This window comes from Leucoraja erinacea, chromosome 10 (genome assembly GCF_028641065.1).
Source record: "Leucoraja erinacea ecotype New England chromosome 10, Leri_hhj_1, whole genome shotgun sequence".
NCBI lineage: Eukaryota > Metazoa > Chordata > Chondrichthyes > Rajiformes > Rajidae > Leucoraja > Leucoraja erinaceus.
Genome location: NC_073386.1, coordinates 19943475 through 19968084, shown reverse-complemented (window position 1 = coordinate 19968084; position 24610 = coordinate 19943475). Strand labels below are relative to the sequence as shown.

The window sequence follows — 24610 nt, the reverse complement described above, 5'->3', positions numbered from 1 at the left end:
AGATAATAATTCTTCCCTTACAATGCAGCTAAAACCCCTCCGTTGCTGATGTCCAGTGTCTGTATCCCATATGACATATTTGGTAATTGGTGATTATGTCTGGATACGAGTAGATCGACATCTGGTGTTCCATATCGTGTAGAAACATCAGCAAATACTATAGCCCAATATCCATTTGGTGTTCTCCTCCAAATTCCTCTCTCGATATATCAGCTGGACTAGAAAATTATGTGTTGTAAAATTCTATTGTGTATCCCCGGATACTGTTTAAGATACGAGTGTCAAAAAATTATTTATTCGATGTCTTCTCGCACCAACCTCCTTGTTTCCTTCTGGTTTTACTGTTTTCATCTGGATCCCCGAGGCCGTGTGTTGTGGGTGTACACATCTTCAGATATAGGGGCGATACCTTTGAGGATGATGTTTGGACGTTTAGATGAGCTCCAATTTGGCTTCATTGTCCAACTCCTTGACCTTCTAGATCGGTCCCCTCCAAATAAAAAGATATTGCTAGGAGGTTTCGGGTTTACACAGGCCCGTGTCAATCCCGGTTGGATGTAACCAGATGCATAAATTGATTAGTTTAGTACATTCAGGGATTTACAATCCCCAGTGGCAAGTGACAGCTATGGTGTCAGCTAATGTTTGCCCCTGCAGTAGATAGAAAACATATGGTCTATGCTGGCTTCTAACCTGGTTTGTAGATCTTTCCCAGTTAGCTTTACTCACAGCTGTACTGTTGTTCCCCCTGAAACATAGACAGACATTCCCATGTGACTTCCCAGATGGGAATGGAATTTGTCAGTAAATTTTTGGACTGCTAAATCCTTCAGTCACAACATAAGTATTCCTGTATTTCTATCAGGAAAAGACCAATAATGCACTCTATGTACTTTGTGACTTAGAAAAAACATCACCTCATTATTATAGCTCTTACATCTGTTTACCTGTCCACGGTTTGCCCTAGACTTGACCCCAGCACTCTTCTGACAAAAGAGTCTACTGGAGGGAGAGAAGCATGATTATAGCCCTAAGAAAAGGTGCTGCTTCCTTCTCCCTAAGTCTGTCTTTTCCTCCAGCACTTCCCTATAATAGTGGAAGTGAGATACAGCCCTGTATAAGGTGCTGCTATGGGACTTACCCACTCGAGGATTTGCTCTTCTCTTTTTTGGACCTGCATCGCTGCAAACGCGGTATGTTCTCGCAGGTGCAGGCCCCGCAGTGTCTACGCGTCGCAGTGCTCACGGGCACTAAGTTCCCTGTAGTGCCGTTGGCCTGCGGTGCTCCAAAGTGCGGTGCAGTGCTCACGGCACTGAGCCGCCCGTCTACCGTTAGCCTGCGGTGCTCCAACGCGGTTCAGTCCTCTCGGGGAGCTGGCCGCTCGCAACCGCAGGTAAGGTGGTCTTAACGCGGTGCAGTGCTCCCCACTGTGCCGCTCCTTCCTCAATTGGGCCTGCGGAGCTCCAACGCGGTGCAAGTCCTCTCGGGGAACTGGCCGCTCGCGCAACCGCAGGCCCAGTGGTTTAAACGCGGTGCGGTGCTCACGGCCACTGTGCCGCGTACCTTTCCTCTCGGCCCCACGGACCCATGGCGCTCCAACGCGGTCCCCCTGGGCTCGCTCCGACGCTCGCCCGCACCAAGCTCGCGTACCCGGTGCTCACGGGCACCGACCGCTCGCTGCTACCTCCAGTCTCCCAGCCCCACGGACCCATACAGCGCTCCTTACCCTGTAGGTCCCTGGGCTGTTCTTCCGAGTCATCAGACCGACGGGTCCGGAGTGCTCCACCGGCTGTCAGCGACCCGTACACCTGCTGGAGCTAAAGTCGCACCGGCTCCCGCCAAGGGAGACCGTCGTGCCACCGGCCGTTGCTGGCTGCCTGCTCCTACATAGCAGCTCTCCCCCGCCAGCTTTCCACAGCCTTCCTGGAAACAAAGGTAGGCAAAAAAGAAACGAAGCTTTCTTACCTACTGTTGCAGGTTTCCAAAACCTGCCGTTTGGGAGGAACATCCTTCCTCCCCCAATGACTCGTTGCAATGCGTGTAGCGATAATGACACGCAAGCGTACTAGCGGGCTCTTCATGTAGTCACTCACGTGACTCCGAAGTAAAATATCCTGATTTGGAGAGCTGTTGAATTGAATTATAGTTTGAACGCATAATGTGAATTGTTGAATAAAGTGATTCTAACAGTGGAAACAAGTGAGAGAATTGTAAACACTACAGTGGGCTGTGTGAAATCTGAACAACATTTAATATTTCATTGCTTCTCCAAGCAAACAAATAAGTCTTTTGTAAAGGAATTGAGCTGTTTACAGGACTTCTTGAAGCTCCTACTGTCACATACTGCATCTCACAGCCAACCATAATTCTTAACTTTCCCTTGTTTATCATCACTTCTCACTCTCACTCAGTTGCTCTCTTTCTTCTTCTACTACTGAAAAGCCTTAAATATATGCAGTGCTGCAGAGTTCTGCATTTCTACTTCAATTATAATTCTGGTCAAATGAGTTGTGCTTCCTCATATTCTACTTAAACATCTACAAACCTGACAATTCATTGTTTTAAAAGTGGTCATTCTTTACAGATTTATTAAAAAACGCTGTTTCTAGTGATTTCACAGCTGATTTCCGTATGCTAACCGCAAAAGTAATTACTTTTACCTCTTGTATTTCACAACTAATTGAAAGAACACGGACAGATAATATAATTGAAGAGTTATGGATTTAACGCAGTGCATCTCACTAACCATCTCACCAACACAACCCCCACCCCCCCCCCCCCCCCCCCCACCCCCCCCCCCCCCCCCCCCCCCCCCCCCCCCCCCCCCCCCCCCCCCCCCCCCCCCCCCCCCCCACCCCCTTCAAATCCTTCTACAGTTCAGGCTGCCTTCCAACAAAATCAAGGGCCACTTAACCCAGTCATTCCCTCTTCTCCCATCAGGCAGAAGTGATAGGATGTACCACCAGATTCGGAAACAATTTACTCCTTATTGTTATCAGACTACTGAATGATCCTCTCATAAGCTAAGGATGTAGACTTGACCTTCCAACCTACCTCGTAGCTGATCCTGCACTTTTCAAATGCTGCATTCTCTCTGGATTAGTAATACCGTAATGTTGTTAGTTTGTCAGTGGTGGGCAAATTAATGGAAAGGATACTTAGAGATAACATATATAAGCATCTGGATAAACAGGGTCTGATTAGGAACAGTCAACATGGATTTGTGCCTGGAAGGTCATGTTTGACTAATCTTCTTGAATTTTTTGAAGAGGTTACTCAGGAAATTGATGAGGGTAAAGCAGTGGATGTTGTATATATGGACTTCAGTAAGGTCTTTGACAAGGTTCCTCATGGAAGGTTGGTTAAGAAGGTTCAATGGTTGGGTATTAATGGTGGAGTAGCAAGATGGATTCAACAGTGGCTGAATGGGAGATGCCAGAGAGTAATGGAGGATGGTTGTTTGTCAGGTTGGAGGCCAGTGACTAGTGGGCTGCCACAGGGATCTGTGTTGGGTCCACTGTTGTTTGTCATGTACATCAATGATCTGGATGATGGTGTGGTAAATTGGATTAGTAAGTATGCAGATGATACTAAGATAGAAGGGGTTGTGGATAATGAAGTAGATTTTCAAAGTCTACTGAGAGATTTATGCCAGTTGGAAGAGTGGACTGAAAGATGGCAGATGGAGTTTAATGCTGATAAGTGTGAGGTGCTACATCTTGGCAGGACAAATCAAAATAGGACGTACATGGTAAATGGTAGGGAATTGAAGAATGCAGGTGAACAGAGGGATCTGGGAATAACTGTGCACAGTTCCCTGAAAGTGGAATCTCATGTAGATAGGGTGGTAAAGAAAGCTTTTGGTGTGCTGGCCTTTATAAATCAGAGCATTGAGTATAGAAGTTGGAATGTAATGTTAAAATTGTACAAGGCATTGGTGAGGCCAAATCTGGAGTATGGTGTACAATTTTGGTCGCCTAATTATAGGAAGGATGTCAACAAAATAGAGAGAGTACAGAGGAGATTTACTAGAATGTTGCCTGGGCTTCAGCAACTAAGTTACAGAGAAAGGTTGAACAAGTTAGGGCTTTATTCTTTGGAGCGCAGAAGGTTAAGGGGGGACTTGATAGAGGTCTTTAAAATGATGAGAGGGATAGACAGAGTTGACGTGGATAAGCTTTTCCCACTGAGAGGAGGGAAAATGCAAACAAGGGGACATGACTTGAGAATTAAGTGACTGAAGTTTAGGGGTAACATGAGGGGGAACGTCTTTACTCAGAGAGTGGTAGCTGTGTGGAATGAGCTTCCAGTGAAGGTGGTGGAGGCAGGTTCGTTTTTATCATTTAAAAATAAATTGGATAGTTATATGGACGAGAAAGGAATGGAGGGTTATGGTCTGAGCACAGGTATATGGGACTAGGGGAGAATACGTGTTCGGCACGGACTAGAAGGGTCGAGATGGCCTGTTTCCGTGCTGTAATTGTTATATGGTTATATGGTTGTCGATGGGCTACTTCCATGATCATCTGCAGTAATTTTAGTGAAGGGATTTCCATCAAGGGTTTGAAGAGGGGTTTGGACCCAGCAACGGGGAATATTTTTACGTCACGATGGTGGGTGACGCAATATTTTTCACTGCTTGCCACAATTGTTCTGCAACGTGATAGAGACTGTGAGTTTGAAAAATGTTGAAGTTTGGGAAGGGGCTGAATATTGCAGATGGGTACCCATTGTAATCATGGTTATGCTAGTGATAGATGGAATGAGTATACAAGGCGGGGAACTGAATATAACTCAAACAGGTTGACCTGACTGCGATGAAATTGTCAAGCGTTAGAAGCAATTCTCATTCGTTGTATTCAAATTTATTGTCATCGTCTCAATCATAAACATAAATAAATAATAAAACATATTAAAAATAAAATAGAATTTTTAAAAAAAAGCACAAACACAGAAAGTCCACGACACAACATAACACAATGGCACCAAGGTGAGGAAGGCACCATAGTCCAGCAAGCCTCCCCTCCGATCTTCCCAGATGTTCACCCATGGTCGGGGCCTTCTGAGCACCCGCAGTCGCCACACCGGGCGGCCCGATGCTCAGGCCCTCTCGCCGGGCTGATGGAACGCCGACGCCGAACCCCGATGGTGAAATCCTCCTCAGCGGCCCGGACCTCCCGATCAGCCACCTCCCACCGGAGTTCGCAGCTCCCGAGTCCGCAGGCCGAGCCGGGCAGAGTCGCAGGACTCTGCGATGTTTGTCAGCGCGCCCGCGTTGGGAGCTCCGCGAACCACAGCTCCAGGATGTCGGTGCCGCAGGCTCAGCACTCCGGGCTCCAGACGGCGATCCCCGCTAAGGCATTGCCAGCCCCGCAATGTATCAGCGCTGTCCCGCCGCTGCTGGAGCTCTGGTCGGTCCAGGCAGGAAAGCAGCGCCAATCCAGTAGGTAGGCCGCTGGGGGGGGGGGGGGGGGGGGGGGGGGGCGAGGACGCGACTCGAATAATAGTCGCGTCCTCTCCAGGAAGCTGAAGGACGGTATCCCCCTTACCGTACCCTCTTCCCCCACATTAAAACATTTTAAAAAAACACACTTCAACATAACAAAAAAACAAAAAGATACCGAGCTGAAGGTGGAGGCAGCTGGCACCAGCGCCACCGGAAGTATAAGGCCACAGGCAAGTGGAGAGTATTCCAACACGCTCCTGGTGAGCTTTGAAGTTGGTGTTTAGTTGAGTTTAGTTTAGAGATACAGTGTGGAAACAGGCCCTTCGGCCCACTGAGTCCCTGACGACCGCTGATTCCTGTACACAAAAATTAACCTACACACTAGGTACAATTTCCAATTTGTACCAAAGCAAATTGACCTCCAAACCTGTATGTCTTCGGAGTGGGGAGGAAACCGGAGCATGCGGGTAAACCCAAGCGGTCATGGGGAGAACGTACAAACTCCATACGGACAGCACACATTGTCAGGATCGAACCCAGGTCTCTGGCGCCGTAAAGCAGCAACTCTACCACTGTGCCGTCATGACAAAATATTTGAGAGTCACACAGAGAGTGCTCACTATTGACTATCCGTATTCATACTTACTTTTCCAGCTACAGTATTGTTCAGTACCTATTCATAGAATCACTCATTGATCATGGCACAGAAGGAGGCCATGCAGCCCACTGTGCCTAGAATATGTTCTGCCAAAGCAACTAATTCACTGTTTCTAACTCCTGGTACCTTTCTCCATTGCCTTCCATTTTTTCTTCACCATATATCTAATTTCCTCCTGTAGCCACAATACACCCTGCTTTATTACATCTGCAATAAGTGCATTCTAGATTCTAACCATATGCTACGTATCTAATCTGTCCTCATGTCACTTTTAATTCTCTTATCTATTATTTTGTACCTGTGACCTTATCCTTGAGATCGCCACCAAGCAAATATCCTTGCATTGTCCGCTCTGCCCAGAAAACCTCATTAGTTTATGTACTGATATCAAATCTCCCTTCTGTGCCTTCTTTTCAGGTTTGGAGTATTATAAGCAAAAGATTCACGGTGATAAAAATGAGTTTTAAAAGGAATTTGAGATGAAAGATTTGTTTTACACACAGGGTAGTTGGTGTCTGGAACCTGCTGCCATAGGAGATCATGGAATTAGATACAATCACTACATTTAGGAGACATTTACAAAGGTGCTTTAATAGGAAAGGCATAGAAGGATAAAGATCTAATGCTGCAGATGGGATTATTTGAATAGGCAAAATGATAAGCAGAGACACAGTGGGCTAAAGGGACTAGTTTCTGTGCTATATAAGAGGGACGAGTGGGATAAGTGGGGTAATCTTTTAACCAAAATCAGGGTAAATATTACACAGTGATACTCAATGACTGGATAATGTACATGGTGTTCAGCAGAGGTGAAGCAGGCCAAAGGCCAGTCTCTACACTACAACTCTATGAAAAAGAAAAGAAAAAGATCCAAGGATGTGCCAAAAGCTTCCTTGCGGAAATGCAACATGCTCACTGACCCCCAGGAATATCCGGCCTAAGACAGCTCAGTGTGGAGAAGAAGCATGCAAGGTCGTCTTGAGAACTTCAATACCAACCATGCACACAGACGTCTTGAATAAGTAGCAGAAGGAGCCTCACAAACCTCAACTCACAAACTACCCGCTCATCCTCCCCATCAACCATCTCCGAGTATATCTGTGGAGGAATTCATGGTTCCAACTTTGGCCCTGTTAGTTACATCAGAAACTGCAAAACAAGAATGGTAGCCAGTTATCCTTGATCCTGAGGAACTGCCTATGAAGATGATGAAGAATTGTATCCAAAACTATTTAAGCAGAATGAATTGTTCATTATTCAGGATGAGTGAATCCCCTGAGTTAGTTGAGGCTAGGGTGCAGCTTAGACAATTGAGATGGCTAAAACTATTGAAGTTGCCCTTTTTTATATCTGAGCACTTTAAAGCTTTTAACACAACACAGACTAAGTTTTACACAGTGACACTCAATGATTGGAAAATGTACAAGCAATACAGAAGCCTGCCTTGAATTTTCGATACATACTCCAATTGCACACAGTTCCATATCAAAATGAGATGTCAGTTATTTGAAGTATTCCATTACAATGTTGGATTAATGAGTTAATAGGAATCGTCTTCTGAGCTGGAGAGACGTTTTCTTGATTTTATTGTACTGTAATAAAATGTTAAAACCTTGCAGCTGATAAAAGTACTTCTGATTTCTAATGCATGTGAAGCTAAATGGGATCAACTGTGATCCCATATACTTATTGAGTACTAGACTAAGTGGGACCCGTTGGGTCCCAGTCACATGGGAGGCCTGGTCCCCTAATGCAACCCATTCCCCAATGCAACATTCCACCATGGTGTGGGGGGGGGGGGGGGATGTGGGGAAGTGGGGGGGTGGTATGGGGGAGGGGGGTGGTGTAAGGGAGGGGGGGTGGTGTGTGGGGGATGGGGTGGTGTGGGGGTTGTGGAGTGGTGTGGGGGGGAGGGGGGAGTAACGGGGAGGGGTAAAGAGGGGTGTGGGGGGGAGGGTGTGTGTGTATAGGGAAGAAGGGGAAAGGGGGAAGGGGGGAGGTGGGACTCCACTCAGCGGCCACTGGCCGCGGCACAACACAGCATTTCCCGACTCCACACAGAGACTTTCCCGACACCGCACAGCGACTTTTCCGACTCCACACTGCGACTTTCCTGACTACATTCTTGCAGACTCAATCAGCACTTGTGGACTCAGTCCCGTTTCCAGGGCTTTATTCTCCAGCGGGTACCGGAAGGGGCATTACCTTCATGGTGACTGACAGGGGAGAAGACCAATCTGCTGATCTCACGATTTTTTAAACCTTCATAACTTTTGTATAATTTCACCGATCAGACCAAAATTTGGTGTGCTTGGAGGAGAGGAGAACAGTGAGTAAGGTGGCGAATAAAGAGTACTAGTGCGAAGATTGAGAATAAAGGGTCCTAGCGATAAAGGGCACGGTTTTTTGGACAAATTAAAAAAAAAAGCAAACCGGAATTGGTCAAGATGAGAGTTTTAGTAATAGTATAGATATTTGCAAAAAACACAGAGAATTTTAAAATCATTCAATTGAAGTGTTTTATGTCTTATGCCCTTTAAAATGGTTCCAAGTTTCTGTGTGCTTTATATTCTGTTGCCTGGGTTTAGAATACATTATATTCGTATATGCGTATACATTACTCCTCTCTACGTATGTTTGGTTAAATAATGACCAATGTCAAAACACTTTAAGAAACCAAATGAGCTACAATCTCACAGCAGCAGACAGAGAGATCGCTGTCAGCAAATAAATGACTTATTCAGCTGTTTGACTGCATTGTACATGCGTACTTGTATGTGTTACATATTAATCAGTCATTTAGTTAAATGACTCTTAATCAGAATAGTACTTTCCCAATTTTGAAGATGATCGAAGCATGTATTCGCATTATTTACAGATTTAATTTTGCCATAGATTTTTGAAATCTCTTTGATCGACACATGACTTCTTGTCCTTGAGATTATTTCCACTTCTTTACTGAATTTTCAGTGGAATCTTCTGCCATTTCTTTTAAATTTTCAATTGGATCAACCTCTGGAATGTTTTCATAGTCACATAGTATTTTTCTCTTATTTATGTTTAGCTCTTTCTGGAATTATATGACACTTTTCACATTACTTCCTATAATTTACAAGTTACCTCTTTGCACTGTATGCATCAACGATTCCGCCAGCAAACGCTGGGTCTCCAATTAGTTGAGTTGTGTCAACGCACGGACGCTTCTGTTTGAATTGCTGTCTCAACTGTGTCTCTTTCGTTCTTCCTTCGAGATTTAATTGGAGGGAGACCCGTTTCAGGGGAATGAGAGTAGATTGGCCTCGGGTACATTGGAAGGCTTGAAGTAACAAATGGTTTAGATACTTGATTAGCACGTTTCTCAGAAGTTATGGGGAGAAGGCAGGAGAATGGGATTAGGTGGGAGAGATAGATCAGCCATGAATGAATGGTGGAGTAGACTTGATGGCCTAATTTTATTCCTTATGACCTTATGAAGCACATTCCCTTGATTAGTAAAGTAAGCACAAAAAAATTCCAAACTCCCTGGATGACAAAAGAGATACGGAGGGAGATAAAGCATGATAAGTCTGCATGTGACAAGTGCTGTGTTCAGAATACCAGTGAGAAGAGAGTCAAGAGTGTTATATTGTCATATGTACCATTACAGAACCATGATTTTTTTCTTGTGGCAGCACAACAGGTTTGAAAACGTAGTACTAATTGATAATATGATGAACAAACATTAAAAAAAAGATACAGTACGGAAATGGGCCCTTCAGCTAACCAAGTTCATGCGACTATGAACCGCCCATTTATATTTATTATGCATTAATCCTTTTTTTTTAATTCTTCCCACATTCGCATCAATTCTCACCAGATTCTACTAGTCACCTGCACACTAAGGGCAATTTACAGTGGCTAATTAATCTAGCAACATCCAAGATGTCGGAGGAACTCAAAACACTCAGAGAAAATCCACATACCCACAGAGAGAACATTAATGCCACATAGAGAACAGACAAAATCCACACACACAGCACCCAAAGTCAGAATTGAACAGCAATATGAGATGTACTTCGATGGAAGCAATGCAGGATAAGTACACCATTTAGAAAGGGATCATGGAGAAACAAGAAACTGCAGATGCAGGTTTACAATACAAGACAGTTTGCTGGAGTAACTCAGTGGGATAGGCAGCATCTCTGGATCTCTTGTGGACATGAATAGGTGACGTTTGCGTAAGGAACCTTCTTCAGATTGATTGTAGTAGTACGGAGAAAGCTGGAAACGAGATAGGGATGGGAAAAAGCCTGGCAAGTGATAGGTGGGCTTCGACTTGCTTCCACCTCTTTTCCAGCTTACCCTCCACCCCCCCCCCCCCCCCCCATCCTACAATGATTACTCTAAGAAAAAGGTCCCAACTTGAAACGTCACCTATCCATATCCTCCAGAATTGCTGCCTGACCTGTCATGTTACTCCAGCGCTTTGTGTTTTTATTTGAAAAATTATTCAAGGGGAAAAGGACCTGGGGGTATGGGGCATGTTATTGAAAGTGCCTTGGTAGGTTGCGACAATAACTAGTAAGGCATACATAATTGTGGGCTTAATCGAGGCGAAGAGTATGAAAATATGAGGCTGAGAATAGCATTTTAAAAACATTTTAGTGGCATTTGCACATGTACATTTCTGATCACCATAAGGATTTGAAGGCAAGATGGATGGTCCAGAAAAAAAAAACAATTTCAAAACTGTTTCTTGGGATGAAAGATTTGGTGACAAGGATAGAATAGATTTCTTTGGGAATGAGAAGATTGAGGAGAGATGTTATATATATAACGTTTTGAGGGGCCTACACAGACAGATGTTCCCTTTGGTGACTGAATTGAGGACTGGATGTCACAAGTAAACATTTAAAGGGAAGGGAATTAAGAGTGACATGAGTAAAAACGTATTTTGTGCAATTTATGCCTGGAACCAGGAATGCACTGTCTGTAGATATGGTGGCAGCATATTCCATTGTGGCTTCAAGTAGGAATTATGTTGAAGGGAAAACTCACAAGCTTGCAACGTGTGAAGACATGTATTAATGTCACACAACCTGGGGGGGCTGAAGAATTCCAGGAGCGCTTTTGAAAAGTTTATGGGAATCAATCGGGTGATGCAGCCTATAATGCATGGAACGACTCCCCACAATTTTGTGCCGTTTTGCTCCGATCCCTCAGATTCAGATTCAGATTCAATTTTAATTGTCATTGTCAGTGTACAGTACAGAGACAACGAAATGCATTTAGCATCTCCCTTGAAGAGCGACATAGCAAACGATTTGAATAAATAATAATAAGTGTCCGGGGGGGGGGGGGGGTGGGTGGGGGGGGGGGGGGGGGGGGGGGGGGGGGTGATTGGCAGTCACCGAGGTACGTTGTTGAGTAGAGTGACAGCCGCCGGAAAGAAGCTGTTCCTCGACCTGCTGGTTCGGCAACGGAGAGACCTGTAGCGCCTCCCGGATGGTAGGAGGGTAAACAGTCCATGGTTGGGGTGAGAGCAGTCCTTTGGCGATGCTGAGCGCCCTCCGCAGTCAGTGCTTGCTTTGGACAGACTCAATGGAGGGGAGCGAGGAACCGGTGATGCGTTGGGCAATTTTCACCACCCTCTGCAATGCCTTCCGGTCGGAGACAGAGCAGTTGCCATACCATACTGTGATGCAGTTGGTAAGGATGCTCTCGATGGTGCAGCGGTAGAAGTTCACCAGGATCTGGGGAGACAGATGGACCTTCTTCAGTCTCCTCAGGAAGAAGAGACGCTGATGAGCCTTCTTGATCAGAGTAGAGGTATTGTGGGTCCAAGAGAGGTCATCGGAGATGTTGACTCCCAGGAACCTGAAGCTAGAAACACGTTCCACCTCCGTCCCGTTAATGTGGATGGGGGTGTGCGTGCCACCTCTGGACTTCCTGAAGTCTACAATGAGCTCCTTGGTCTTCTTGGAGTTAAGGGCCAGGTTGTTGTCAGCGCACCATGCTGCTAAGTGCTGGACCTCCTCCCTGTAGGCCAGCTCATCGTTGTTGCTGATGAGGCCAATCACCGTTGTATCATCTGCATACTTGATGATGGTGTTAGTACCATGTACAGGTGTGCAGTCATAGGTGAAGAGGGAGTAGAGGAGGGGGCTCAGCACACAGCCCTGTGGAACGCCAGTGTTCAGGGTGAGGGTTGAAGAGTTGTGCTTGTCTAACCTCACAGACTGGGGTCTGTTGGTTAGAAAGTCCAGTATCCAGTTGCAGAGGGAGGGGTCGATGCCCAGGTTACCGAGTTTGGTGATCAGTTTTGATGGTATAATGGTGTTGAATGCTGAGCTGTAATCGATGAACAGCATCCCTCCCTCCATTAGTGGCTAACGCCGTCCGGATCAATAATATGAATTGGACGAATAACAGCTGTCCGCAGGTGGAACGAGCAGTAAAATACTATTGAAGTAAACAAAAACCGGAAGGAGTTGCTGCTAGAGTAAAAACTGAACATGTGATCAGAAAGAATGAACCAGCTCCCCCCTTAAGGGAACCAGACCCCATAGGTTACCAGATGGAACCTGAGTTCTGCCTACCCCGATGGGTCGATGCGAGGGGAAGGGGATATCAGACGCACCAAAATGGACTAATATAAATCCAGCCACCTTTCTACAAAACCAACCTCAGGCCCTTGACTCCTGCGAACACGACTGCCTGTTTCTAATTAAGCAAGAGACTTCCACGCACTCTGATCTTACGGACCAACTGCTGCTAGATTCTGATCTCACCCTATATGTTGATGGCAGTTTTTCCATTACAGGAACATCACACTTTCGGCTATGCTATCGGGATGGTCATGTCCAGGAAGCAGCAGCATTTGAAAGATTTTTCTCTGCACAACAAGTCAAACTGATTGCCCTCACCCAAGCATGCGCTCTCGGAAGGAGAAAGAGTGTCAACATTTACACACTCGAGATACGCATTTGGTGTTGCCCATGACTTTGGACAATTATGGCAGAATTGCAGCTTCCTTACCTCCTCTGGTACAGAAATCTCCCATAAGCAATTGGTTCTGTATTCCCTGACTCTTCCCTGAAAATTGGCTATCATGAAATGTGTCGCCCAAACCTCAGGTAGCAAACCAGTTGATATAGGTAACCGGGCAGCCGATCAGGCAGCCAATATGGCAGCACAAGGCCACGGGATGGTAGTGCCCCATATGATGAGGCAGACCAAATGTTTTAACCAGAATCCGTATACCTCAGAAAAAAGCAATGCCAAACATATCAGACATGATACGTTCCCAGGAGGATGCTCCTGTAACCGAGATAGAGACCTGGAAAGCCATGGGATGTATGTATGATAAGCAGACCCACTTACGGACACATTGGCGGATATGTGTCTAACTTGGTTAAAACTGCTTCCTATTGCTTTATTTCAGATCAGAACTACACTAGGTGGACAGGCTAAGCTTACCCCGGCCAAAATCATATACGGTCGACCCTTGCACACACCATAAACTACTCCATTCCCTGCTCCAGTCGAATTCCACCATATGACTGAAGAAATTACTTTGTGTGCCCTCACATTAACCCGATCTTTGCGCCTTATCCATCTCCAGGGTGGAGCAATTCAACTGAATGAGTTTGATCTTTCTGTTGCTCCCTATGATCAAACCAGGTATATTTGTAATGATGAAAAAGTGGGTCCGGACAGGCCTAGAACCCTGATGGGAAAGCCCTTTTCAGGTCCTCCTCACTACCCACACAGTGGCTAAAGTGGAGGGTAAAAGCTCCTGGATACACTTACAGCATTGCAAACCATTGACCTAAAATGTTCTTGATTCTATTAACCCTTCTCCTCGTGGAGGCTCTCCAACCACAGGTCACTTCAGGAGGATGGACATCACCGCACTCCGAACCTTGATGTTGTTGCTTTTTCCAGTGACTGGACAGGACTCGACAATCAAGATTCATACATGCCACCCCTCCGCGCCACATCTGACTTATCATCTCTGCCAAGACGATATCATACGTTGTCTAGACACTCATGTGCGCTCCTTTGGGATCTGGAATGTTACTAAACATACATTTGTGTTGGGCTGCTCTGACAGCCCACCCGAACATTGCTTCTGGAGGGAAACCATGAGGGCGCCCTCCCATGTTATCTTCAGTCTTGCCTTAGGAAGTTGAACAAATTAATATGATTCGGGTATGCACATAAGTTATCATGGAATGATAAAAGGGAGGAATGACGAGTTTGATTTTTGCTGTGTAAGTTAGTGGAAAATTATAGCGTTGAGTGGGGATATACTAGGTTCTGTTGCAGCTGTGATGACAAAGTCATTCATTTTGAGGAACCTGACTGCTGTTGATAATGAGATCATGCGCTTGCGATTCAGTTGTTTTAGTCATTTAACCTGATCACTGGTGATCACTTCATCAGTCTGAAGAAAGGTCTCGACCTGAAACATTACCTATTCCTTCACTCCTTAGATGCTGCCTCACCCGCTGAGTTTCTCCAGCATTTTTGTCTACTGGTGATAATGAGATCATGCGCTTGCAAGTCACTTGTCTTGAGGAACCTGACCTTTGCCTTAACACACATACCATGTCAAGGTATCATTGGAGGATCAAAAAGCGGGCCAAATTAGCTTCTTGCTGCTCTGCTTATATAGTTGTATTATGCCTATTGTAAACCACTTACTTCTGGGGAACACTTTGGACTCCTTGGGAGCCAGAGGCTGTGGACCAGAGTAAGTCCCCCGGTGTGACGAATAAACTTGTTGAAGCAAGTACGTTGTATTGGTTCAGTATATTTACTGAGGAAAGATCAAGGGGAAAATAATTCAGTTTAACACCAGTCGTGTTAAAAGATTTGCTAATGTAATTATGTTTTGCAAGATGTTGCAGTTAATTGAATGACTTACTTGTGTTCTCCAGTAACATTTGTTTAGTCACATCTATTTTCACTATTATTCACTTTCACAATTTCCACTCTTCTATTTGCTCTATGAAAAAAATCCATGTACTCTTATGTAACATGAAACCAATGCACCCATGCACCCAATCTTATGCATCGGACCTTCCAATGAAACAAACTTGTCTGAGTCGCTTTCAGACATGCCTCATAAACTGTCCATTCACGGTTATCAACAGACTCTAAAATTCAGCTTATTATTTTACTAATTTTCTATTCCTCTGTCCTCATCATCAATTCATAATGTATGTACACACATTATTTATTCTAGTTATGGATAGTGCAGAAATGTCATATATGTATATCATACAGATATGTCCATATTTGCGTACACTGTAAGGAGGAAATGCATACATTATTCAATTACATAGATTGCAAGGAATCTGGAAGACCACACTTTCTGTTTTAACCTGAACCCATTCAAGGGACCCTGTACTTTTTGTACTGCTTTGCTGGATAAAACATCTTAGTTTGTGGACTGAAGATGTTTTATTTGGCAAAGCAGTACAAAAAATACCATTTGCAATCGCTGAAGTGGGAGAAAGTACATTAATTGCTAAATCACTGCGGAGAGTGTTTATATCGGGTGAATGAGCCCTTCAGTTCCTATTTAAAATGTATGGTATTTCATCTCATACTGCTCTGCATTGTATGGGCGGAGAGAATTCAAATTTGTATAATTGAAACGTTTACAATTCCTAATGAAAAGGAAAGAAATTAAAAATTACAGATTGTGAAAGTGAAATAGACTGGGACAGTTACAGGAATTCAAGACACATAAACGTATACTTTAAAAAAATGCAGCTGAACAAATAAATGTTGCTCAGATATTAAAGGTTGGAATTAAATTACCTGTAATTTGGAACCTGATACGAGTGTGAAGACTGGACATCTGGACTGAAATAAAATCTCTTGTGTCACATGTCATTTCAGAGTGTTCGAGACTCCCTAACTTGAAAAGAAGCTCCACTACAACCACAGCAAGAAGGAGGCAGAGGGCAGCAGTGGCTGAACTTAGAAGTTCTTGAAGAGTGTGGTGCGGAAAATCTGAATAGTTCATTCAGACCATGGCTGACAAAGGTTCTGAAGCCATGTTGGTAAGTTATTAATAATACCCTATGTTATTGTAACAAATAAAAAAACAAGCTCTGAGGTTACATTGATAAAATCTGGATCTTTCTCTGTGTGATTTTGTATGAAAATTGTGCTCTCTGTATAAAGGGTGTGTTACAAGCTCAGATCCACATTGGCTGTGACCTTCGTGGTCTCAGTTAATGCTGAGAAAATTGTGAGGAATGCCTCCGAGCATGGCTGTTAAAATTAGGCTTTGTGTATTCGGTATCATGTTCCTCCACAAATCCATCCACCTTCTCAACCCCAGAAAATGTTGCAGTTGGGTCATGAGGTTCACCAGCGATATTGTTCAAGTTGCATTACTTTGAGTATATTGTGTTCACATGCTTCCTTCTTTCTTGTGTACCCTTCCCTCCTCCTTTCTTCTCAGATGGAGCAAACCAGATTGCGACTATAATCCAGTGCATATGTGACTTGGGAAGTTGGAGCCTTGCATGCCTGATTCCTTAGCTTTAGAAACAGAAAGGAAAGGAGTTTTGGTGTTCTGGTGCAATGTCAAGAGCCCTACAAATAACCCCATCTGATGTCAGGCAGCCCGACAATGAGCATTATCCTATCACCTCCGGGTTGAAACAAGGTCTCAGCTAAATCTGAGGTAAAATCTGGGTAGTATGTTCCTTGGTTTCTGACATCCGGCAGGGTGACATTGTAGAATCATAGCCTCAGTGCACCAAAAACTCAGGTTCAATCCCGATCTAAAGTATTGTTGTCTGAAGGCTGCACATACACCCTTTGACAGCATGGTTTCTTTTCATGTTTTAAAAACATGTGGAATGATAGGCTAATTAGTCACTGCAAATTGCTGCTAGTGTGTAGGTCAGAGTAGAATTGGTGGGGAGTTGATGCAAATGTAGAGAGAATTAAAATGGGATGAATGTAAGATTGGCATAAATGGGCATTTGATACCTGGCATGGACTCAGTGAGCTAAAGGGCCTGTTCCGGGCTGTATTTCTCCAACAACATGGATGTCCCTTTCTAAAACTTGGCATTTGGCCTTCAAGTGTGGCAGCCATTGTTTTCCTACTAGGCAGTGGTGTCCCTTACATGGTGGCAGAGACTAATCCTATGAAATAATTGCCCAAAACAAAGGAAAACGTCACCAAAATATTTGACACAGGCCCCAATATTTTGGAATGCACTCTGAATATGGCTTAGATTTTTTGATATACTAGTTTTATTGAGATTTCTTCTTTAATTCTTTGCATTTATTTTCTTTATATTTTGAACCTCCTTCATCCCTGCTGTCAGAAAAGGTTAGCGAAGGACTGAAACTGAAGTTCATTTTATTCAATGGAAAGTATCTAAAAACAGTTGAGTTTGAACGTGGTTTGTAGGACAGGTCACTGGGCAGAGACCCCACACAAAAGGTAAACATGTTTAGCTTTTTACTTAGGTAGACAAAAATGCTGGAGAAACTCAGCGGGTAAGGCAGCATCTATGGAGCGAAGGAAATAGGCAACGTTTCAGGTCGAAACCCTTCTTCAGACTGATGTGAGGGTAGGGAGGCAGGAAGAATAAAGCGTTTTACTTCCCAGTTGGCCAAAAGGCTACATTTCCAAAGGGGGAAAGGCAAATTGACTTTTGGGCTTTCTCCAGAGCCCTTTACAAATAAATCTTCTCTCATCAAATCAGCACCAGCTCCTACCAAATCATTGCACGTTCTCCAGCCCCACAGTTCCAATGATAGATACTCCCAGGCTTGGCTTGGTGATGCTCTTCGCCCTCTCACCCCTTCCATTTCAATATCGCTTCCCCTCGTTTAATCTTCCTCCATTTCCTGGAAACGTCTTTGATTTCCAGGTTCATAAAGGTTTAGGAGAGACAGTCTTAGAGCCCTTGGCAAGTCGTTGCAGTGTACTTTGTAAAGAGCTAGTGTCCCTGTAGTGGGGGGCTGGCTGTTCAGGGTGGCAGACTCCTTTGAGATTAAGCATCTTGTGCATATTTTAAGCTCCTCTCATTCAGGCCCATGGGAGCATTGTAACAGATGCAGCAAATACAAGAAATACTCAGCAGAGTCAGAATGCAGATGTGGAATCAGGAACAGAGATAATGCCTCATGTTGATGACTTTCCACCATAACATCAATTCTAATCATGGATCAATGAACTGAAACATGAACTCTTTTTCTCTCCCCATAAATGCTGCCTGACCTGCTGAGTGTTTCCTACAATTTCGGAGTTTGTTTCAGATCTCCTGCATCTGAATTGTTTTCACTTTTTGATTACTGGTGTTCTGAATCTTGATTTCTATCTTGCAGAAATAAGAAAGGCTTTATGAAGTGTGTTGTGAGTTATTCAATTTCAAGCTGCAATAGTTATATGATTGGCCCAATTAATTTTCTGATCGGCGATCCTACACACTAGAGACAAGTTACAGAAGCCAATCAACCTATAGACCTATGTAAGAAAGAACTGCAGATGCTGGTTTAAATCGAAGGTGGGCACAAAGTGCTTGAGTAACTCAGCGGGTGAGGCAGCATCTCAGGAGAGTTTCAGGTCGAGACTTCAGTGTGAAGAAGAGTCTCGACCTGAAACGTCACCAATTCCTTCTCTCGTGAGATGCAACCTATAAACCTGCACATCTAGAATGTGGGAGGAAACCAGAGCACCAGATGAAAACCCACGTGGTCACAGGGAGAGCGTACAAATTCTGTACAGACAGCACCGTAGTCCGGTATGAACCTGGATATCTGGCACTGCAACACAGCAACTCTACCATTGTGCCACTGTATGTTTCTGTTATTTGCTAGATATAAACAGATCAGCTGATCTCTAATGAGGTATACATTGCGCATGAAGAAGCTGAGTTATTTTAAACTGGAAGCAGGACTAAACAAAATAGTCATCCATTAAATTTAATTTTCATGAAAGCCTGCTCTAAATTATTGATGTTTTGGAGCAGAAAACAGAAGAAATTGCATTTTAAAGGTGACCTATATAAATGTTCCCAGTGACATTCCCCTCTTAGATGAACTATCAGTTTAACTAATGGCTGATCAGGAATATTTTCTACCATAATTAAACAGGCTGTGGTAAACAACGTCCTATTACTCTCCATTCCTGCCTTAAAATTATGAGTGGCAACAAGAGAAGGTGCCATGTATTCTAAAATTAATTGCTTCAATGATAAAACTATTTTGAATATTGCTGCTGAATCTTGGAAATTGTGAACCAATCGTGCATTAAAGTTCAGCTCTGCTGATTGCACTGGTTTGATCTCCTAATATGTGTTCTTAAGTTTCTTGGCATATTACCAATGATCTGCTGTGGCCTGACCATATTGATGTGACAGCCAAGAAGGTACACCAATGCCTCTTTTTCCTTATGAGACGAAGGGCATTTGGCCAAAGACTCTTATAAACTTGTACAGCTGCACCATAGAACGCATAATGTCAGATTGCATCACAGCTGGGAACAGCTCCGCCTAAGACTGCAAGAAATTGCAGAGAGTTGGAGATGTAGCTCAGTCCATCACTCAGTCCAGATTCTCCACCATTGACTCCATCTACACTTCAGAAAAGCAGCCAACATTATCCAAGATTTGTCCCACCCATGTCATTTCTTCTTCTCCCTATTCCTGTCAGGCAAATGGTACAGAAGCTTAAAAGCATGGATCACCAGACTTAGGACCTGCTACTTTCCCTCTTATGAGGCTTCTGAACAGTCCTTCCATAGGTTAGGTTATTGTCCAATTCACCTCTATCCCATTGCAGACATTGGACTTTGTCTATGGAACTGTTGCGCCACAATGCTGAGAACCACAGATGTTCTCTGATCTGTGTAAGGGTTACGTCCCGCGGACCCGTGTGCAAGTCGGATGTTACGTAAATTGGAAATAGAGGTGCTACTTTGAAAATGTAAATTCACTATTTGACGTGGAAGCCACCTGGGAGCTCTGATACGGTGACCACAAGGTTGCTCCAACACATAGACCACGTGGGTGTTCCAGCACATAGACCACCTGGGAACTCTGATGGTTTAACTTCCCAAAATGCATCACCTCACACTTGTCCGAGTTAAAATCCATTTAATGTTTGTGAAACATGTTTTCGAAGAACAATTTGACAGCATAGATGAACTGGCAAGTACCATACCAAGTTAATATTTGATTAATTGTTCTTTAAGTGCTCTTTACTTATTTGATGTTGAATTTTCTATGAACCCAGCTTTGGAATTGTAATTCAAAATATATGCATAAGTTATGGCGCATGAATGGGTATTTTGGCAACTGTGGTATGTGTCCTCCCCATGAGAATATAGAATCTTTTCCTCCCTGTCACCACATCCCTTTTCCTTCATCCACTTATCTTGTCAAAGTCTAGGTGTTGAGATTGTTCCTGCCTCAACCACTGGATCCTCGAACTGAATTAGACAACCTCATAACTGAGTACAATGAAATATCCATGTCCTCTGTTCTAAATCATTTATATTCAAAATATATTGTTAGCAGGAAAAATCCTTACATTTTAAATGAAAGTAATATTTTAACAAAGTTTTCAGTAATAATTGCAAAACACAGGTCCCATTATAATTTTCTTTAGTTGACTGTTATGAACAATACCAATGAGTGACTTAAGTGAACTAAAATGAACCAGGCCAAACATTACATGAAATATTTTCTGTGAAAGGCACTGCCTCATTAATCTTTAGCTAGAAACACTGTGTCAGGCACAAGATAGATTTGGGTACAAATGGTTACTTGGATCAGATCAGTTAGCTTGCAGCTTGAATTTCCCAGGGTAATCGTAATTAAGCAGTCCTCTGAATTACAGCCTTGAAATGATATAAGCAACCAAATGTTTAACACACACAGCAAGCCTAGGTCTTATTTTATTTATTCACCAGCAAGATCAACCTTGATTGTCCGTCCCTAATTTCCCTTGGGAGGCTGGCAGTCAGCCATGTAGAATTGTTGCAGTCTCTCTAGGGAGGATGCTCCCACTGTATGAGTTGATAAAGAGTTCTTGGATTTAGATTTAATTCATTGTAAAAGCAATGAAGTATAGTTTCAATTTAGGATACAGTGTAAGTTAGAAGGGGAATTACTTGTGGTGTTCTCATGTTCTTTGAGGTAGCAGAGGTCAGGTGCTATGAGATGTTGGTAAAGAGATCTTGATTCATTTCTATGGTATATTTTGATCATTACCGAGGTGGTGCAGGAAATGAATGTTTCATTTGTGGATGGGAATGCTTAAGTGAGCTGCATACACTAAATGGATATGGGAAGAAGGCAGGCACAGGTTATTGATTGGGGACGATCAGCCATGATCACAATGAATGGCGGTGCTGGCTCGAAGGGCCGAATGGCCTCCTGCTCCTATTTTCTATGTTTCTAGACCTCATTATTATTGTTGCAGCAGCCCTCATCCAGCAAAGAAGCAGTGTTTCATCATACTTCTAACATCTGGCTTAGAGCTGATGTGAAAGGACTTTGTGAAAAGAGTTGAGATGCTCATCATAGAATCTACAGCCCGTGATATGCTTTTAGTTGTTTTAGGTATTATGTGGGCAATGCTCTGCACCCTGGAAGTTGATAATCGGAGTTTTGATGATGTGTTGTGTTTGAATGTAAGAGAGAGGCGGTAAACTATCCCTTATTGAAGCTGATCATTGCATAGAGGCAAAGAGCACAGAAGCAGTGCTGAGTGATCTTTGGCTCACTGTGTCCATGCCAACCATCAGCCACCTATCTAAAATAACGCAATTTGATTCAAATCGAGTTTTTTTTAATATTCCAAAAATATTATGTTTTCTCACCAAAGATCGTGGGATAATGTGAATATTTCCCCGACCAAGGAATGGCCTTGCCAAAAGGGGTCATTCTGTTGTGTTTAGTGCCCTGTTATATAAAAGGAAATTGATTTTTTTAGTACATGCTTATTAAAGTTTTACGGTATTCTGGGCTGACTTAGTGCTTGAAGAGGCAGTATCCTCAGGCTAGGTGGCCTTTGTTTGGTAAGATTTCTATTTTCTGTCCATCAGCCACTGGGAAGGTTGAAAACTAATAAAGATCAAACTAACTGCCTTATTTAGGTAGAGCAATCCACCACTGACATTTTTAATAGCCTTTTTGTTGAAATTTATACTAAAGTAAACAGTTTTTAACAATATAATATTAAATGTTGTTAATTTTCATCTTGACGTCTTTGTGCACAAAATGTGAACCGTGTTGTTGCTTGATATTTCAGAAAACATTGAGCTCCAAATTTTAGTGTGTGCAGTTATGGATAGTGATCCTGGACATTTAATTGCAGTAACAAATGCTGCACCCTTCATTGCTGTCCTTTAAAGAATCATTTGGCAGATCCCATGTTAAAGCCCTGTCCCACTGTACGAGCTCATTCAAGAGCTCTCTAGAGCTTAAAAAAAAATCAAACTCGTGGAAGCACGTAGAATGTACGTAGCGGGTACGTCGGAGCTCGGGGACGTCTCTTAGCGGTTCGTAACGCTAACGGCAGGTACTCGGGAAACGCGGTAAGCTCGGGAAGACTCATGAAGATTTTTTAACATGGTGATAAATGCCCACGAGAGCCCCGAGTACCTACGAGTGGCCATTGCCGTAAATCTCAGAGTTCAAACCAGGACAAACACGGGAGAACTCTTGAATAAACTCGTACAGTGGGACAGGGCTATTACTGTAGGCATGAGAAGATGAAAAAGTGCCGGGGTAACTCCATGGGTTGGGCAGCATCTCTGGTGAACATGGATAAGTGACGGGGTGGCGTGGGGTAGGGTGGGGTCTACATTGACCAGAAACTAAACTGAAACAACTTGTAGAATCCAGTATATCTCCCTTTACTATGCATATCATCCTATGCAAATGGATCATTGCTCCTTTCTCATCATTGACCCTTAGTTCAGGAACTCTCAACCCAACAGCATGCAGTCAGAAGACCACAATGACTAAAGATGGTAGCTCAACATCATTATTCATAACAATCAGTCATGGGTAATAAATGCTAATTTTCTCATGTCACAAATGAATTAGTGAATATCTTTAACATTCAAAGTAGTTTATAATTAGGTAAACAAACAAATGAATCAGTTACAAAGCCGTTGACAATGTAGATACAAATAGTTATGCATAATGTTCAACTAATCTGATTCCAGGAAAAGTCTAGCAACATCGTTTCTATTTAGTTCTGAATATTATTATATCAGACTCTGAATGGAAATCAGTTAAAAATAGATTCATTTTAGTTCATTGAAATGACTTATTTTGGAGTAGAAACATTGATTGTATCTTTGGATAGATGAGGCTGCCTAGAGAGAATTATTCAGGGTGTCTAAAATTATTAGTGGTTTCGGACGACTGGAGCAGTGTTTTGCCGAGCAGAGCGGTCAGTGACTTTGGGGTGGGGGCACAGATCTGGGGTAATTGAGAAAAGGTTTGTAGCTGAGAGCTGAAGAAGCAAATGTGACCTGTAGGCTTACAATGATCGGGAACCCAATGTCTAGGAGGGCATGGTCTTCAAATTTTAAAAGCACACGCCTCCAGAATGTAAAACAACCTTGTACCATTATGCTTTGCTTCATTCCACGAAGCCAATTCTCTATCCAGACGGCTAGCTTTACCTGGATCCCATGCAACCTAATGTGAAGGAAGGAACACCAGATGCTGGTTTAAACCGAAGATAGACACAAAAAGCTGGAGTAACTTAATGGACAGGCAGCATCTCTGTAGAGAAGGAATGGGTGATGTTTCAGTTTGAGACTCTTCTTCAGTCTGAAGAAGGGTCCCGACTGCAGATGGGGCTCGACCCGAAACGTCACCCATTCCTTCTCTCCGGAGATGCTGCCTGTCCCGCTGAGTTACTCCAGCTTTTTGTGTCTAACCCATGCAACTTAGCCATCCCAGAGCACCCTACCAAGCAGAACGTTATTAAAGGCCTTGCTAAAGTCCATATAGACAACATCTCCTGCTTTGCCCTCATCAGGCTTTGTGGTTATTTCTTCAATGAACTCTTACTAAAATATCAATCCACTAGGAAAATACATGGAGTGCAAATAAAAAACAAAAACCAATGTCTAGAATTTCAAGTTCTGATGTTGGGAGTACTGAATGTCCTTAGGACTTTGAACGGTCATTAAAGATGATTTAAAGAATTAAGAGTCACCAATAGTAAATACCTGATAGTGACAGACAAGTTCGCTGGTCTATTTAAAGAAGGGAAGCAGAGTATGGAAACAAAATTCAGTACTCAACAGCCATCAAGCAAATTGCCAGTCAAAATTTTAGAATGACCTAGATACAATGGAGGAACTCGGTGCAACAATGCAAGTTAAATAATCAAACTGGTGGGTGGGTCAGCTGTACTCTTCAAGCAAAATAATAATGAATGAGAAGATTACAGCGCTCTTATTAGTATTTCAGAGTCTGATCTTGCCGTCAATCTTAACTGATAAAAATC

General features: G+C 43.4%; 1 protein-coding gene across 1 annotated transcript in view; it reads left to right on the top strand.

The window, feature by feature from the left end:
• Positions 1 to 24610, top strand: part of slc6a9 (solute carrier family 6 member 9) — a 236417-nt gene that overhangs the window by 13956 nt on the left and 197851 nt on the right. The window contains exon 2 of the mRNA XM_055641643.1: positions 15999 to 16162. Within this exon, the coding sequence (XP_055497618.1) occupies positions 16133 to 16162 (30 nt within the window). The 5' untranslated portion in view covers positions 15999 to 16132. The remainder of the gene's footprint in view (positions 1 to 15998; positions 16163 to 24610) is intronic.